The sequence below is a fragment of the Scyliorhinus canicula genome, chromosome 2 (assembly GCF_902713615.1).
Source record: "Scyliorhinus canicula chromosome 2, sScyCan1.1, whole genome shotgun sequence".
Lineage (NCBI taxonomy): Eukaryota > Metazoa > Chordata > Chondrichthyes > Carcharhiniformes > Scyliorhinidae > Scyliorhinus > Scyliorhinus canicula.
This window is the reverse complement of record NC_052147.1, coordinates 88,447,692-88,467,246: the sequence shown is the minus strand read 5'-3', so window position 1 is coordinate 88,467,246 and position 19,555 is coordinate 88,447,692. Positions and strand designations below refer to the sequence as shown.

Here is a 19,555-nt window from a genome sequence, read left to right as displayed (position 1 = left end):
CGTAGCCCTATTTCTGTCATCTCCTCCATCCCCACAAAGATTGCTCCGCTCCTCTAATCCTGGCTCCTGAGCATCCTCAATTTTAATCACTCCATCTAAGGTGGCCACGCTTTTAGTTGCCTGGGTCCTAAGATGCGGAATTCCCTCCCTAAGCCTTTCTTTGTTTTAAGATACTCTTTAAAATCTATCTTGTGACTAAGATTTTGGCCATCTTCCTTAATACCTCCTTATGTGGCTTGGTGTCAAATTCCACCTTGGAGAATTTCCTTACATTAAAGTTGTTATATAAATCAAAGTTGTTTTTGTATAAAGAGAGAGTTACAAAACTGGAGTTTAATTAGGTACTAAGAGATGAGCAGGAGAAGCTGGGATTGTGGCCCTGAATTGGAATGCAATTGCAGGAATTAATTGACTTGAGCAACAGCAAAGAGAACAAAGAGGAACTGAATCCGTCAGAAGAAATGGAGGAGGAGGATGGGAACAAAAGCAGTAGAGTGGGGAGGGGGTTTCAATTGGTACCAGGGATAGGGTGGAGGTGTGGGCTTAAGTAGGGTGCACTTTCCAGGGGCTGGTGCAGACTCAATGGGCCGAATAGCCTCCTTCTTCACTGTAAAGTCTGTGATATCGCTCTCTCACTGAACCCTGCATTCTCCAATATTTCTGGTATCTATTTGTGCCCTCATTTGTGAAGACAGAACCAAAGTATGTGTTTAGTTGCTCAGCTATTTCTTTCCCCCTATTATACATTCCCCTGTTTCTGAATGCAAGAGACACTGCCTTCACCAATCTCTTTCCCTTCACGTACCTATAGAAACTTTTACAGTCAGTTACTATGTTCCCTGCAAGCTTACTCTCCTACTCTATTTTCCCCTTCTTAATCAATCACTTGGTCCTTCTTTGCTGAATTGCTCCCAGTCCTCAGACCTATCTCCAATTTCCCTTGAAGGCCATGGATTGGCCACCTTTCCCATTTTACTTTTGTGCCAGACAGGAATAAACAGTTGTTGTAATTCCCCCAGGCGCTCCACAAATGTTTGCCATTGCCTATCCACTGTCATCCCTTTAAGTAACATTCTCCAATCGATCATAGCCAACTCACGCCTCATATCATTGTAGTTTCCTTTATTAAGATTCAGGACCATAGTCTTAGAATCAACTACTTCATCATAAATATTGGAAGATTTTGGTGGTTGTGATGGGGCCGAATTTTAGGTGAATGAACCTGACCAATATGGATCGGGTTAACCAGGCCAACATCGGAATTCTTCTTTTTATAGAATCCCTACAGTGCAGGAGACCATTCAGTCAATCAATCCCAACACTTTGAAAGAGCCCCCTACATAGGCCCACGCCCCCGATCTATCCCCATAATCCCACCTAACAGCACATCTTTAGACTGTGGGAGGAAACCTGAGCACGCAGACAGCAGGAGAACATGCGGACTCTGCAAGGCCACAAGTGAACCCAGGTCCCTAATGCTCGCGAGGCAGCAGTGCGAACCACTGTACCACCATGCCACCTCTTGTCCAATAGAAATCACTGACTAACATAGGTGTTGCTATGGCAACTTCATTTTACGCCCAGAAACTAATTTTAGTAGAAAACACCACATACACACAATTTGGATAAATGTATTTCAAGTATGTCAATTTGCTTAACGAACATCTCCCACCATTCAGTGATTACAGAGTAAAGCAGTCACAGTGATCAATAATCACACTGCTTTTCAACTCACCATTTTACCTAGAAATGCACAAATGTTGAACTTCGCGTGCATACACCCTGGAAAAATTATTCTTGTGATCGTATGATTGATGACAGGTCCCTTCTTTTTTAAACTTTCTGTTTACTGATCAAAAATGCAATGAGCCATATCTGAATTCCCAATTAACCACATGCGGCTAACAAATTCAATAACACCACTGCAACTGATCTCAAGTAAGATTGACGAGGCTTTGCGGGTGTAATCCTGCCAATGACTTGGTGCAATGTGTTTGGTTAATTCAAAGCTCTTGTTTATTGGTGTGATCGCCAACAACAACAATTTGTATTTATATAATGCCGTAAACATATTAAAACATGCTAAGGTGCTTCACAATTAGAAATCGACACGGAGCCAAATAAGAAGATGTTGGAGCAGATATTTACAGAGCATCTTGAAGGAAGAAAGAAAGATGGAGAGGTTTTTAAGGAAGAAATTCCCCCATTAGCACAGGGGAACTTGAGGCACAACCGTCGAGAGTGAAATGATTAAATTCGGGGTGGTTCAAGAAGCCAAAATCAGAGGAACCTAGGTAACTTAGAAGTTTATAGGGCTGGAAGAGATTACAGATACGGGGTGGCACGGGGGAATTTGAACTGAAAACAAGGATATAAATTTTAAACTGAGGTGTTGCTCTACCGGGAGCCATTGTCGGTCAGTAAGCATAGGGGTATCTACAGGTAAAGGCATTTGCTAGGCGGCAGGTGGAGGGATTCCCTTCGCTTCCCGCGAGGGGGGTGAGTGACAGGGTGCTTTCGGGGGTCTGGGTCGGAGAGGGGAAGATATCTGATATCTACAAGGTTATGCAGGAGGCGGAGGAGGCATCAGTAGAGGAGCTGAAAGCTAAGTGGGAACATAGAACATAGAACGATACAGCGCAGTACAGGCCCTTCGGCCCTCGATGTTGCACCGACATGGAAAAAACTAAAGGCCATCTAACCTACACTATGCCCTTATCATCCATATGCTTATCCAATAAACTTTTAAATGCCCTCAATGTTGGCGAGTTCACTACTGTTGCAGGTAGGGCATTCCACAGCCTCACCACTCTCTGCGTAAAAAACTCACCTCTGACCTCTGTCCTATATCTATTACCCCTCAATTTAAGGCTATGTCCCCTCGTGCTAGCCACCTCCATCCGCGGGAGAAGGCTCTCACTGTCCACCCTATCTAACCCTCTGATCATTTTGTATGCCTCTATTAAGTCACCTCTTAACCTTTTTCTCTCTAACGAAAACAACCTCAAGTCCATCAGCCTTTCCTCATAAGATTTTCCCTCCATACCAGGCAACATCCTGGTAAATCTCCTCTGCACCCGTTCCAAAGCTTCCACGTCTTTCCTATAATGAGGCGACCAGAACTGTACGCAATACTCCAAATGCGGCCGTACTAGAGTTTTGTACAACTGCAACATGACCTCATGGCTCCGGAACTCAATCCCTCTACCAATAAAGGCCATCACACCATAGGCCTTCTTCACAACCCTATCAACCTGGGTGGCAACTTTCAGGGATCTATGTACATGGACACCGAGATCCCTCTGCTCATCCACACTACCAAGAATTTTACCATTAGCCAAATATTCCTCATTCCTGTTATTCTTTCCAAAGTGAATCACCTCACACTTCCCCACATTAAACTCCATTTGCCACCTCTCAGCCCAGCTCTGCAGCTTATCTATGTCCCTCTGTAACCTGCAACATCCTTCCGCACGGTCTACAATTCCACCGACTTTAGTGTCGTCTGCAAATTTACTCACCCATCCTTCTGCGCCCTCCTCTAGGTCATTTATAAAAATGACAAACAGCAACGGCCCCAGAACAGATCCTTGTGGTACGCCACTCGTAACTGAACTCCATTCTGAACATTTCCCATCAACCACCACCTTCTTTCAACTAGCCAATTTCTGATCCACATCTCTAAATCACCCTCAATCCCCAGCCTCCGTATTTTCTGCAATAGCCGACCGTGGGGAACTTTATCAAACGCTTTACTGAAATCCATATACACCACATCAACTGCTCTACCCTCGTCCACCTGTTCAGTCACCTTCTCAAAGAACTCGATAAGGTTTGTGAGGCATGACCTACCCTTCACAAAACCATGCTGACTATCACTAATCATATTATTCCTATCTAGATGATTATAAATCGTATCTTTTATAATCCTCTCCAAGACTTTACCCACCACAGACGTTAGGCTCACCGGCCTATAGTTACCGGGGTTATCTCTACTCCCCTTCTTGAACAAAGGGACCACATTTGCTATCCTCCAGTCCTCTGGCACTATTCCTGTAGCCAATGATGACCTAAAAATCAAAGCCAAAGGCTCAGCAATCTCTTCCCTGGCTTCCCAGAGAATCCTAGGATAAATCCCATCAGGCCCCGGGGACTTATCTATTTTCACCTTGTCCAGAATTGCCAACACTTCTTCCCTACACACCTCAATGCCATCTATTCTAATAGCCTGGGTCTCAGCATTCTCCTCCACAATATTATCTTTTTCCTGAGTGAATACTGACGAAAAGTAAACATTTAGTATCTCGCTTATCTCCTCAGCCTCCACACACAACTTCCCACCACTGTCCTTGACTGGCCCTACTCTTACCCTAGTCATTCTTTTATTCCTGACATACCTATAGAAAGCTTTTGGGTTTTCCTTGATCCTACCTGCCAAAGACTTCTCATGTCCCCTCCTTGCTTGTCTCAGCTCTCTCTTTAGATCCTTCCTCGCTTCCTTGTAACTATCAAGCGCCCCAACTGAAACTTCACGCCTCAACTTCACATAGGCCTCCTTCTTCCTCTTAACAAGAGATTCCACTTCTTTGGTAAACCACGGTTCCCTCGCTCTACCCTTTCCTCCCTGTCTGACTGGTACGTACTGATCAAGAACACGCAATAGCTGTTCCTTGAACAAGCTCCACATATCCAGTGTGCCCAACCCTTGCAGCCTACTTCTCCAACCTACACATCCTAAGTCATATCTAATGGCATCATAATTGCCCTTCCCCCAGCTATAACTCTTGCCCTGCGGGGTATACTTATCCCTTTCCATCACTAACGTAAAGGTCACCAAATTGTGGTCACTGTCTCCAAAGTGTTCACCTACCTCCAGATCTAACACCTGGCCTGGTTCATTACCCAAAACCAAATCCAAAGTGGCCTCACCTCTTGTTGGCCTGTCAACATATTGTGTCAGAAAACCCTCCTGCACACATTGTACAAAGAACGACCCATCCAATGTACTCGAACTATATCTTTTCCAGTCAATATTAGGAAAGTTAAAGTGTCCCATAACAACTACCCTGTTACTTTCGCTCTTATCCAGAATCATCTTCGCCATCCTTTCCTCTACATCTCTAGAACTATTAGGTGGCCTATAGAAAACTCCCAGCAGTGTGACCTCTCCTTTCCTGTTTCTAACCTCAGCCCATACTACCTCGGAAGAAGAGTCCCCATCTTGCATCCTTTCTGCCACCGTAATATTGTCCTTGACTAGCAGCGCCACACCTCCCCCTCTTTTGCCCCCTTCTCTGACCTTACTAAAACACCTAAACCCCGGAACCTGCAACAACCATTCCTGTCCCTGCTCTATCCATGTCTCTGAAATGGCCACAACATCGAAGTCCCAGGTACCAATCCAAAGGGAGGGGGAACTGGGGGAACAGATCGAAGACGGGACATGGGCTGATGCCCTGGAGAGGGTTAATTCTTCCTTCTCATGTGCGCGGCTTAGCCTCATCCAATTCAAGGTGCTGCACCGGGCCCACATGACTGGGACGAGGATGAGTAGGTTCTTTGGGGATGAAGACAGGTGTGTCAGGTGCTCGGGGAGTCCAGCGAACCATGCCCATATGTTCTGGCCATGCCCGGCACTGGAGGAGTTCTGGAAGGGGGTGGCGAGGACGGTGTCGAGGGTGGTGGGATCCAGGGTCAAGCCAGGATGAGGACTCGCGATTTTTGGGGTTGGGGTGGAGCCGGGAGTGCAGGAGGCGAAAGAGGCCGATGTGCTGGCCTTTGCGTCCCGGCGAAGGATCTTGCTACAATGGAAGGATGCGAGGCCCCCCAGCGTGGAGACCTGGATCAATGACATGGCGGGTTTCATTAAGTTAGAGAAGGTCAAATTTGCCCTAAGAGGGTCAGTACAAGGGTTCTTTAGGCGGTGGCAACCTTTTCTCGACTTTCTGGCTCAACGATAGGGTACGGGGACAGTGGCAGCAGCAACCCGGGGGGGAGGGGGAGGGAAAAGGTGGGGAGGGGGAGGGAAAAGGTGGGGGGGGGGGGGCGGACGATGACTATGTTTGTTTATTTAATTTAAATTTATTTTTAAGTTCTTTTGTTGTTCATTAGGGTTGGGGGGGTGGGGGGATGTGATACATGCGTCGATACGGTCTGGGGGTGTTACAATTATTATGGGTTATTTTGTTGCATTTCATTGTTTGTCGTTATGTTTTATATTTTCTGTAAAAAATTCCAATAAAAATTATATTTAAAAAAAAGTAAGGATAGGGGTGATGGGTGAATGAGACTTGGTGCAAGTTAAGATACAAGTAGCAGGGTTTTCAATGAACTAAAGTTTATGGAGGGTCGGCCAGGAATGCATTGGAATAGTCAAGTCTAGAATAAATTGAGGGTTTCAGCAGCAGATAGGCTAAGACAGGGGCAAAGTCTGAGTTTGTCATGGAGATGAAAATATCATTCTTGGCGATGATTCAAATATCTGGTCAGAAGCTCCTCTCAGGCTCAGATGCGACACCAAGGTTGCGAACAGACAGGTTTAGTCTTAGACTCCTGCCAGGCTGAAGGATGGAGTGGGTAGTTAAGGAACAGTGTTTGGAGTGGGGACAGGGAAGAATGCTTTCAGTCTTTCCAATATTCTGTCAGAGAAAATTTCTGCATATCCAGTAGGAGATGCCAGATAAGCAATCTGATAACCTAGTTACTGAAGAGGTCAAGAAAGGTGGTATTGGTGAGATAGAACATAAGAACAAGGAGTAGGAGTGGGCCATCTGGTCCCTCGAGCCTACTCCGCCATTTAATGACTGATATTTTTGTGGACTCAGCTCCACTTACATGCCCGTTCACCATAACCGTTAATTCCTTTACTGTTCAAAAATCTATCTATCTTTGCCTTAAAAACATTTAACGAGGTAGCATCAACTGGGCAGGCAATTCCACAGATTTACAACCCTTTGGGTGAAGAAGTTCCTCCTCAACCCGGTCCTAAATCTACTTCCCCTTATTTTGAGGCTATGCCCCCTTATTCTAGTTTCACCCGCCAGTAGAAACAACCTCCCTGCTTCTATTCTATCTATTCCCTTCATAAATTTATACGTTTCTATAAGATTCCCTCCTCATTCTTCTAAATTCCATTGAATATAGTCCCAGTCTACTCAGTCTCTCCTCATAAGAATTACATAGAATTTACAGTGCAGAAGGAGGCCATTCGGCCCATCGAGTCTGCACCAGCTCTTGGAAAGAGCATCCTACCCAAGGTCAACACGTCCACCCTATCCCCATAACCCAGTAACCCCACCCAACACTAAGGGCAATTTTGGACACTAAGGACAATTTATCATGGCCAATCCACCTAACCTGCACATCTTTGGACTGTGGGAGGAAACCGGAGCACCCGGAGGAAACCCACACACACACGGGGAGGATGTGCAGACTCCACACAGACAGTGACCCAAGCCGGAATCGAACCTGGGACTCTGGAGCTGTGAAGCGATTGTGCTATCCACAATGCTACCGTGCTGCCACAAAGAACCAGATGTTGTTGTTCTACATGTGAAAACTATTACTGTTCAAATGACGTTACCGAGGAGCAGTATGTTAACAAAAAATAAGAGGGGGGGGCGCAGGAAGAGGAGCCATTGCAAGTAATTCTCTGGCTAGGATTGGATAGATAAGAATGGAATCAAATGAGAGCAGTCTCAACCAGTTGGACAACAGTGATGAGGTATTGGAGGAGGAAGGTGTGATCAGCTGCAAATAGGCCAAGAAGGACCACAACGTATTAAAACTGCTAATATATATATTACATTGTACTCAAATGGAAACATCTGGAATAACTGGCTTTCTCACTCAAATGAAGAGAAAAGGATAGGCTGGGATACAGACCTGGGATTGCAGTAGCATGCAGTGGTGATTCTAACATGAGAATGTGGTAAGGAAGCTCTGAAATGGGACATAACTGGCTCAAAAGAAATGCACGGTTAAGGAACAAGCGTGTGAGTTGTAAGCAGTCCAAAGATGTGCAGGTCAGGTGGATTGACCATGCTAAATTGCCCTTAGTATCCAAAAAATGTTAGGTGGGGTTACTGGGTTACGGGGATAGGGTGAAGACGTGGGGTGCTCTTTCCAAGGGCCGGTACAGACTCGATGAGCCGAATGGCCTCCTTCTGCACTGTAAATGCTATGATTCTGTGAAGCCTACAGAATGAATGACTCACCAACTGTAAGGAGTTAGTTTCCGTTGGTAGCAGCTATAAAAAGTAAAATGTCCGTATAGATACTTGCTTTAAACCTGGGAGTACAGGAGCAAAAGAGGAACACATTGAGCAAGATGGGTTGTGCCTGCAATCAGGAAGAGTATAAACACCCTGACTGAGAGCGATGGTGAATTCTCTTCAGAAAGAAGAAAGCTGTAATAATTAAAGCACACATTGATTTTAAGAACAAATTTGTAATGGTGCCTGATCGATAGACCGGATTATATTTAGAGACATAGCACAACATTGACTTACAAAAGAAGGGGCGGTCAGCATGGAGACACTGATGGGATGTTCCACACAATGTATGGATGGAGACGACTTTGACAACCTTCCAATCCCATCCTTCCAAAGTACCAGGTCTGACATGACACTCGCTGGCTGTTTCTCAAGAGAGACCATCACTGTAAGCTCAACCACCCATTTTGTCTGCCCTAAACTTGATTTTTCAATTCTAAACCCTTTGCTTTGACCGACTCCATTGTTCCAGTTTGGGGAGGCAACTTCCCCCAGTGTCCAAGCTCTCATTACCCAACGGCAGGTCTGACTTACATGGAAATCCTCATGAGAAATTCTCATCACAAAAGGCATGTTTGGCTCTTCTCTTGCTTCCACGACACATCCACCCAGTGGTATCACACCCTGCAAAAAAAAAAAACAAGAAGAAATAAATATCCATCACAAGCTGCCAGCAACTTCTCATTTGCCGTGCAGATTTCTGGAACATTCTGTTTCAGGCACAGGTCGTCAAGATGTCAGAGGTCAGTCTGGTAAACTGAAGATTTTGGGTCTTATCCCTCACCTTTCCCATGTCTGATTGAAACTTGGATTCACCTGCTCCTCCAATTAAATATTGGGAAGATTGAAGCGAATGTTTCCAGCATTGCTAATCAGCACCATTTCTTTTTTTTTAAAAGAGGAGGTCACCAATTACTGCAAGTTGTGTTATTCGCTAGAACCAATCCACCCAACCCAGAATCAGAGCTGCTGACCAACACAAGCAGCTCCATTATCTGTACACACCTCCTCCTCTGTCAGACTTTGGACCCAAAACAATTGCCAATTACAATCACACCGAGCTTGTAGGCTCCACTGTACGAGTTTATTATGGGCATAGAGTTAAAACTTTCATGGAATATCTTGTGCCCATTGCATGAACCAGTATTGATTCACTGTCAGAATATACTGGGATGAATATGGGTTAGTTATTATACCCCAGGTCAGATTTAAGTAGAGTACCACATAAAAGGTACCTCCTTGCCCATTGACTGGGGATAATCAGCACCATTTCTAGTTAATGTCTCTAATCCTTTCTCTGGCAACTGTCTGAGGCTAAACTAAATTAATCCGCAATGTTGATGTAATGTTTGGCCTGAGAATAACTATTGGTCCCACTTTGCTAAGACCAGCCTATTTCCGCCTTCATAACTTCATCTAATAACAACCCTGGGGACTATCCTCTTGCCCCGCGCATGCAGGCGAAAATCGTGTCATGGCCGGAGAATCTCACTAGAGTGGCCATAACGTGACTTGCTATGAGAAAAATCCCTTTTGAGATTCACCCTGCCCCCGCCCAGCGATGCAATCTGGTTCACGCCCAATAAGGTAGCTTGGTGGGTAGCATTATGGCTACCAGTGCCAGGGTCAGAGGTTCAAATCCCAGCTTGGGTCACTGTCTGTGTGGAGTCTGCATATTCTCCCTGTGTCTGTGTGGGTTTCCTCCAGGTGCTCTGGTTTCCTCTCACAAGTCATGAAAGATGTGCTGTTAGGGAATTTGCATATTCTGAATTCTCCCTCTGTGTACCCGAACAGGCACCGGAACGTGGCGACTAGGGACTTTTCACAGTAACTTCATTGCAGTGTTAATGTAAGCCTACTTGTGACATTAATAAAGATTATTTTATTTTTACTTAACTACACTGATGTAGTTACACACACAGTATTACACGAAGTTACTCCTTTATTCCCAACTACATACTTTTCCTGAACTTTGAGATGAAGATTATTATTATCATTATTATTATAAGGGTGATTAACATATTTAAATATGCATTTTCAGTTTTAACTTGGATTCACCTGGATATTTGAACCCATTTGCATCCTGTTAACAGGCTGGACACTGGATTCTTCATGCCTCCATGACCCTCTGGGATTCACGCAGGCGTGGATTGGTGCAAGACACCAGATCATAATGCTCCGCCCCCTCCAAATCAGAGTCGTCGGCACACAGTTGCAACCCTGTTGTGTGCTTAACCTGCCCACCTGCAATGCTCCACCTCCAATGGGCCAGTTCCCGACAGCATGGGCCACGTGTGGTCCCAATGGTTGGGAGCCTGGCCTGCTGGTGTGGAGTGTCATGTGAGAGTACCTCTAAGAAATGGGTGTGTATATAAATATCTGTAGTGAGAGTACCTTTAAGAAAGGAGTGTTTATTATAGCAGTGATGTCAGAGAGTGGGTGGAGCTGGGCTGTCTGTCAGCTTTTTACTTTTGTTTTAGGCTGCTTGCTGCAGGGTGTGTTTTAGTTTCGTTTTCAGAGCTGGATAGCTGCAGTCACAGCCAGAAGGTCGATTAGAGTCTCTCTCTGTAATCTAAAGTCTGTAAATCGATCCTGGTGATTTAAAACTAATAACAGTAGTGACTTTAACCTGATGTGCTTTAAAGGTGTTTTAAGTCTTATGGATGTTAAAAGGAAAGCTTAAAGGATTACTTAGTGTTGTATTCTTTGGGGGTTGTATTTGAATTAATGGTTGCTAAGATGTTCACTGTACGTTTCAAAAAGGTTAACTTGAGTTCATAGAATAAACATTGTTTTGCTTTAAAAAATACTTTTCCATTTCTGCTGTACCACACCTGTAGAGTGGGCCGTGTGCTCCCCATACCACAATCTATTAAAAGTTGTGGGTCAGGTGAACTCCATGATACACTTTGGGGTTCTCTAAACCCTGGAACATAACAGGAGAGAGGCCATGCAGGCAGTGTCCAGCGCTGCCACACTTGGCCTAGATCTGTGCCGATGGCTGGGTGGGGGGGTTGCATGTGTAGGGGGCGTAGGCATACGCGTGGCTGCAGCTCGTCAGCCCCTGCGCATGTGCCGCACGGGACCCGGTGATTCTCCAATCGTTTTCTGCATATTCCACAGGTTTTTCATGCGGCACCGGTGCTAGTCCCTCACCAGTAGCAGAATCAGTGAGGCTTTGTGTCGATCTTCCCGTTGTGAAATACCACGGATCCGCTGTTGGCATCGGCACTTAGCCACAGGAACGGAGAATCCAACCCATAGTTTCCCAAACAGAGAATCCTGCCACTGGTCTCCAAAACAGAGACCAGACTGCTGACCGTGACATCAAAGGCATTGGATTCCCTGGGTGGGTAGGACATGTCTGGGCAGTGCCCTGGCACTACCCCTGTCAAATGGAAGTGCCAGGTATGCAGTGTTATCGCTTCTCAGCCTTTTAGCTAAGATCAAGTGTAGTATCTACTCTGCCTTTTGCCTCAGATCTGTTATGTCTCTCTTGTAGGGACCATGAATTGGATTCAATTTGAATTTGAATTGGTTTTTGGAGCAGGCAAGGAGCTGGATTAGGGGTTCGCCCCTGTGCACACTCTGAGCTCTGGCTATGTAACTCAGAAAAAGTAATAAAAAATAAATAAAAAGAAAGGTAGGCAGTGCTGGGGGTGGTACCTGAAGGGGGCATGAAGGGAGCATATCTGAAAGGAGGGCTTTCGGCAACTCAATAGCGAGGTGGGAGGTGTACTGGTACCAGAAATGGGGATGGGCCTGATGCCTGCGAGTGGGCATGGGGCTATGCGGTTGTCTGGAGATCTTTAGGTCCTGCATATTTCCTGCCAGCGCCACCTGGGCACTGTGGTAAGGCAAGGCTGGCACCCAGATGGCACTGCCAGGGTGCTACCCTACCCAGAGGTCAACCACCCAGGAGGCCTCCAATCACCTGGGAGTCCCTCCTGGTCCCCTTCTGCCTGATCCCCATTTGTGGGGACCAGTACTGAATAGTGAGGCCTGTAAATGCCATGTGGCCATTAGATCCAGCACGAGCACATCTAAGTGGGTTCGTAAACTCCCTTAGCCATGTGGGGTTTGGGTGGCACACGGCCGACAGATCACTCCCTAGCGTGGGTGGATACCAGTCAGGATCTCACCCAAAAAATTGACAGAAAACACCTCACCCGAAATGACACTGAGAACTTATTTGGTTACCGGGCAACCTGCCGTTTGTTTTTCGGTGGCGGAAGCCCGCCAGCAGGACATTCTGGTTCCGCCGTTGACAACGGGATTTCCCGTTGACTGCACCCCTCATCGCCGGGAAACCAGTGCGCCGTCGTGGGATTGCAATATCCCGTGAACAGCTTGGATGTTCCGCCCTACATTACCACTCCTTCACTGTCTCGGGGTCCAAATCCTGGAACACACTCCCTCACAGCACTGTGGGTGTACCTACACCACAGGGACCACAACTGTTCAAGAAGGAAGCTCAGCCACAATTAGGGATGGGCAATGAATGCTGACCTGAGAATTAATGAAGAGAAACTAAACGGTGGTGCAGGATGAAGGGCCTACTTTTCAAAAAATACTTGTTATGGGATATGGGCATCGCTGGCTAAGCCAGCATTTATTGCCCATCCCTACCCCTTTACCCTGGGAAAAAGTCTCTGACTATCCACTCTGTCTATGCCCCTCATAATTTTGTAGAGCTCTATTTGGTCGCCCCTCAACCTACTTCGTTCCAGAGAGAACAAACCAAGTTTATTCAACCTCAACTCATAGCTAATGCCCTCCATACCAGGCAACATCCTGGTAAATCTCTTCTGCACCCTCTCTAAAGCCTCCACATCCTTCTGGTGGTGTGGCGACCAGAATTGAACACTATTGGGCAGCACGGTAGCATAGTGGTTAGCACAATTGGCTTTGTCCTACCACTCTCCATGTAACATGGATAGCAGAATCGCTTCACAGCTCCAGGATCCCAGGTTCGATTCCCGGCTTGGGTCATTGTCTGTGCGGAGTCTGCACATTCTTCCCGTGTGTGCGTGGGTTTCCTCAGGGTGCTCCAGTTTCCTCCTACAGTCCAAAGATGTGCAGGTTAGGTGGATTGGCCATGATAAATTGTCCTTAGTGTTCAAAATTGCCCTTAATATTGGGTGGGTTAACTGGGTTGTGGGGATAGGGTGAAGGTGTGGGCTTGGGTCGGGTGCTCTTTCCAAGAGCCGGTGCAGACTCAATGGGCCGAATGGCCTCCTTCTGCACTGTAAATTCTATGTTCTAACAATTGTTCTTGAGAAAGTAAGTGAGTTGCCTTCTTCTACTGTTCCTATGGTCCAAGGACTATACAGTCAGCATCTCCCTTCCCCACCAATAATACTAATGGCACCTCAAAAATACTATGCTGCAATAACACCATCACCCACCCACCTTTGTTTGGAAAAATCTGACCTGAAACCTCTGGGCATATATCTGCACCATTCCTACTCCTCGTGCCCGACCTGTACCTGGAAACCGGTGGCCTGACATAATGACTGGACTCAGTACCAACCATAAACTCCGCACTAAACAATGTTCAGCTATGCTCAGAACACAGCAGTAATTTCCCCAGGGATGAGGATAAGCTTATTGCCTCTACACAGTCTGTAATAGCAGGAAAAAATATTTACTTCAGCTGTGTCCAAATGCATTAAAGTACAGCAGAAGCGTGTTCCGCAATGAAGGAGTACAGTAAAATCTTATTCTTCACAACAATTAGATACTTGGAAACCCTCGCAAATGTTGAATTTGTAAAAGTGAACATACTTGATAATGGGAGTCAACTTGATCAGGTCCAACCATCATTTAAGAAGCATCTAGACAGGTATATGAATGGGCGGGAACAGAGGGAAGTAGACCTTGGAAAATAGGAGACAGGTTTAGACAAAGGATCTGGATCGGTGCAGGCTGGGAGGGCCGAAGGGCCTGTTCCTGTGCTGTAATTTTCTTTGTTCTTTGTTCACCCAAAAACTGTACAGAGAGTAATGGCAAGAGAACGGTGGGCTGGATTCTCCGCTGTCGGGATTCTCCGACAGCGTGGGGATGCCCACAATGGGAAACCCCATTGGCTGGCTGATGAGACAGAAATTCCCGGGAGCATGCCACACCAGAAATCTGACAAACCTGACAAAGGTTCCCGCCCATTGGTTTTAATAAATATAAAGAGTCCTGCTGTTTAACAAAATAAGACATGTACATAAGTCACACTTACCCTTATTATTACTCTCCAGCCGAACGTAATGGGCTTAGAGGTGAAGTAGGTGGAGGTTTAATTGAAGGTACCTAGGGCGCGATTCTCCGCCCCCCACGACGGGTCGGAGAATAGCGGGAGGGCCTTCCGGACATTTTTCCCCACCTCCCGCTATTCTCTCCTCTTCCCCCCCCCCCCCCCCCCCCCCCCCCCCCCCCCTCAACGGCCGCCCCATGACACGAATCGCTGCTCGCCGTTTTTTTACGGCGAACAGCGATTCTCCCCTATCCGATGGGCCGATTTCCCAGGCCTTTACGGCCGTTTTCACGAACTCCAACACACCTGCTCTCACCATTCGTGAAAACGGCCGCAAAGTGCTGTTCTGGAGAACCATGGCACCGATTGGCACGGCCACACCACGGCCGTGCCAAGGGTGGCATGGGCCCGCGATCAGTGCCCACCGATCGCGGGCAGCGGGTCCGAACCCCGCGCACTCTTTGTTCCTCCGCCGCCCCGCTGGATCAGTCCGCGGGGCGGCTGAGGGGCATGACGGCCCGCGCATGCGTGGGTTTCACGCATATGCGTGATGACGTCATCTGCGCATGCGCGGGTTGGAGCCATCCAATCCGCGCATGCGCGGCTGACATCATCGGGCGTGTCAGCCGCCGTTACCCTTGGCGCGCGGGCTTAGCGAAGTTCGCTAAGCCTGCGATGCCGTGGTTCACGGGGCCCCGCTGCTTGCCCCGACCGGGGAGCAGAATCGGGTCCCGGGAGGGGGCGCGGAGGCTGCCGTGAAACACGGCCAGTTTCACGGCAGCCTTCACGACTCTCCGCATTTGCGGAGAATCGCGCCCCTAATGTACCAAACTGTAGATTCATTAACATTATAGGTGCTAAGTGGCACCCATCTGGGGTCTCCACAGTGAGGCCGGTAGATGCAGGGCAGCCCTTCGATCCGGCATAGACATAGTAATGCGTGTCACACAAGCTTGCCGCCCCACATTGATTCTGTATGCACCCGTCACTGTCTCAGGAAGGCAGACAGCATTATCAGAGACCCCTCCCACCCAGGTATTGCCTTCTTCCAGACCCTTCCATCAGGCAGAAGGTACAGAAGTCTGAAGACCCGCACATCCAGACATAGGAACACCTTCTTCCCCACAGCTACAAGAGTCCTCAACGACTCTCCCTAGGACTGATCTGTTCCCTGTAAGAACACTATTCGCGACACTCTATGTTGCTCTTGCTCACGTATTTGCCTTGTTTGGCCCCTTGTTCCGCACTGTAACCAATCACTGTTTGGCGATGTACCATTTGTCAATGTTCTCTGTTGATTATTCTTTTTGTCTACTATGTACGTACTGTATACGTTTCCTCGGCCGCAGAAAAATACTTTTCACTGTACTTCGGTACATGTGACAATAAGTCAAATCAATCAATTAATCAATCAATCAAGTCTAGGTCCCGCCTATTGTGGGTGGGATCCAGATCACGACGTCTCTCGAAATCTGGTTAGATCCCGTGAGGCATAATGAGAGTCGGGGATCTGGGAATAGACCTCTTGCGGGATCTACCGGCCACGACCTGTCCCAATTCCACGGGACTCAGCCAGTAAATCGGGCTCTATATTCCCTGGCCAACATGGTAGCACTATTTCAGTTGTTTTATAGCGCTGCTTTTCAACCTATCTAACATTTCCACTTTTTCAGTATCATCATTTTTCAAGGACTGCTTGGTTCAGATTCACTCATTTCTCAATAATGGTGACTTAAAGATTGCCCTGATATCGTACTGCAGATACAAATTAAATCATAACAGTTCTGAACACTCACTCCAGTATACACTCAGGTAAGCAACATAGCAGATAATGAGCAGCGTACACCTTCCAATCCAGTATACTTCCCATGAACACTTTCCGGATCAATTTTTCAATATTCATTTAGACGCTTTTTCTATTTTATGACATATTCTCCAACTAATCTTCCCAATTTTATGCCTGACAGCTGCAGATAAATGAACGTTCGACCCACAAATAGTCGACATAATGTTTTGCGTGGATAAGCAAATTTACAATTGACGGGATTTCTACTGTCGCTCTCTTGCATTTTTAGTGTGATGAATTGGCTCAGTATTCGAGGTTGATTGCTTCGCTCAGCACTTGAGCCTGCTGTCCAACAGTTTGTAAAAAAAAAAAATTGCTGCTTGTATTCTTATTGGAGGCAAAGAGCATATCCAACCTTGAATGTGTTCTTGGCTGGCATTTTGCTGAAGGACAGCAGCTGAGCATTAGATTAATCTGAAGGTAGCTATCTGCTCCTCCTTGTTTAGTCTCCATCTGGGTTACAGTTCTTTTCAGTTTGTGCTACACCATTGGGATGTCAGTCTAACTTTTCTCTGACATTGCTGATGCAGCCTAAAGAGATGTTCAGTGATCTCTAAGCGATCGTTATACTCATAACCAATCTAAAACTTTGATTTGAAGGGCATGTTTGATTGCAACCAGTATCTGACAGCACTGTTGCAATTCAGCATTGAGTAATGTTAAAATCAAAGGTTTCTCCCTCTTATGACAGGTAGTTTGAGGAGTTGGACACATGAAGCTCCATGTCACTCCATTTACTCCCTAGCTCTGGTTGATTCACCCCAGGCTACCCATCAAGACACGGTTTCTAGTTTCTCTCCACGAGTTCAATTCTGAATCAGGCACTGGATTTCTGAGCTTGATCCAGTGATGACTTTGTTCAGGAGGTGCCTGAAGCAGATTGGCTGTTCCTGTGCTGATCCAAAGAGCACCTCATCTGGGATAGGGAACTCAGTGATGCTAGCAACTGAATTTCACCATGCCATCCTTTCTGGTGTTCAATAAACACTATTCTGATTTTTCACATAGTTAAATATTTACCAGCCACCAGAACTGGGTTGTTCAGTATTTCATAGTTGCTTACTCCATGGAATCAGGCCATGTGCTTTTTCTGTGGAGTAAGAAACTAGCAAATACTGATTTATGCCGGTGTTCATGCTCCACACGAACCGCCTCTCATCCTACCCTATCCTTCTATTCCTTTTTCCCTCATGTATCTATCCAGCTTTCTCTTAAATGCATCGCTGATAATCGCCTCAATTACTGGCGTGGTGAGTTCCACATTAAAAACATTTTCTGAGCGAAGAGATTTCTCCTGAATTCCTGTTCCATGGAAGTCATATAGACTCAGCACATCAACTGTTTCCCCCTCTATATGTGCTGCCTGACCCACTGAGTTTATCCAGCATTTCCTGTTTTTATCTCCCGAATTCCTTATGGCTTGATTAGTGACTGTTATATTTATGGCCCTTAGTATTGGGAGGGTGTTGGTTGCAGAAGTGTCTCTTAAATAAGTCTTTGTAATCTTCAGCTGGTTAACAGCAAATCTTTAGTGACTACCCAACTTATTTACACATGTACAGTAAACGATACAGGCTAGGAGCTGCCTTCGTGCCTTAACACGTCGCTGCACAACACCCCACTGACCCCTGGGTCTGGGTCTTGTTCCTTCATACAGCACTGTGTGGACGATACTGCACTCATCGAGTTAATGAAAACCTCAAAATTATTAAATATATATTAAACAAGGCATGGCAGGGCAGGCAGTATGCTGTGAGTGTGGCACACAAGAGTTTGTGGAGAGCATTACAGTCCTGGACAACCATATCACTTGATAAGTGTCAGCAACTTGTGCAACTTTGGTTCATAATTGCTGAGCTGGAGTCCTAGCTACAGACATTGCCTTACAATAGCAACAAGGTTCTCACTCCCCGAAAACAAAGGCTGGAAGTTGGATGGACAGATTGATTACACTGTCATGGTGAAGGAAACCATTTAAGTGGGAAGAGTGAAAAGGAATGTGGTAGTGAAAATGTACAATATAAACAGGGAGATCGATATTGTTCTCTGCAGCAGCCGCAACCAGGTTGTGCTGCCTGCCAGGTGCCAGGGTCCAGGATGTCTCCTGGAGGACAAATAAGGTAAGGGAATTCACAGTAAATAATAGGATACTGAGAAGTGTAGAGGAACAGAGGGACATTGGAGGTCACTGGAGGTAGCTGAACAAGTAGGTGGTTAATAAGGCGTACAGGATACTTTACTGGCTGAAGCATAGAGCAAGATTATGCTAGAACTGAGTAAAAGACGAGTTCAGCCACAGCTAAAGCACAATACACCACAGTGTACAATTCAGCTCATCACATCACTGGGAGGATGTGCTTGCACCACAGAGAAGACAGAGCAGATTTGTGAGGATGTTGCCAAGAATGGAAGCAATTAACTTTGAAAAAAGATTGAGTAGGCGGAGGTTGTATTCTTCACTGAGGGGAGATTTAATTGAGGTGAAGAAAATTCCAAGGGTCCTAGATAGAATGAATAGGAAGGACCTATTTATTCCCTTCAGCAGAGGTCAATAACCAGAGGGCACAGATTTAAAGTAATTGGCTGAAGGATGAAAGGGAAATTGAGGATAATTAATTTCACTCAGAAGGAGTAAATGGTTGTCAGGGGTTAGGCGGAGTGGGGTTGAGGTCACATTTAAATCAGCCAAAACCTTATTGAATGATGGTGCAGACTGAAAAGGCCGAATGGTCTGCCCTAATTTGTATGTGTAATCATCGGATCACGGAGGTCTGGAACCATGAGTTCCAGAGTAATGGAAAATGCAATTGACAGTACTACCAAATGTGACTTACTCAGCAAGTAACTGTTTGCCACTGTTCAACTTGGATTTTGCAGGGCTCACTTAGCTCCTGACCTCACGACAGCCTCGGTTCAAACATGGACATGGGTGGCAGAGGCAGGAACCCTCACTGCATTTCAAACAATACTTGGTATTCACTTGAAGTGCCACAATCTACAGGGCTGCGAACCAAAAGCTGGAAAAGGCAAATAGGACGAGGTAGCCTTTTACAGATATGATGGGCTGAATGACCTCCTTCTGTGCTGCAAATTTCCAATATTTCAATAACACGCCAATCCAAAAAGTATTGTCCCTGATGTTGCAGTACTGGAGCTTTGATGAGAACAGTGAAAATATAAGGTCAAATA

General features: G+C 46.2%; 1 protein-coding gene and 1 pseudogene across 1 annotated transcript in view; one reads left to right on the top strand and one right to left on the bottom strand.

The window, feature by feature from the left end:
• The window catches only part of LOC119955749 (pleckstrin homology domain-containing family D member 1-like), a 124,265-nt gene that overhangs the window by 76,456 nt on the left and 28,254 nt on the right, over positions 1-19,555 (bottom strand). The window contains 1 exon segment of the mRNA XM_038782278.1: positions 8,808-8,897. Within this exon segment, the coding sequence (XP_038638206.1) occupies positions 8,808-8,897 (90 nt within the window).
• Positions 11,694-11,899, top strand: LOC119962549 (annotated as a pseudogene).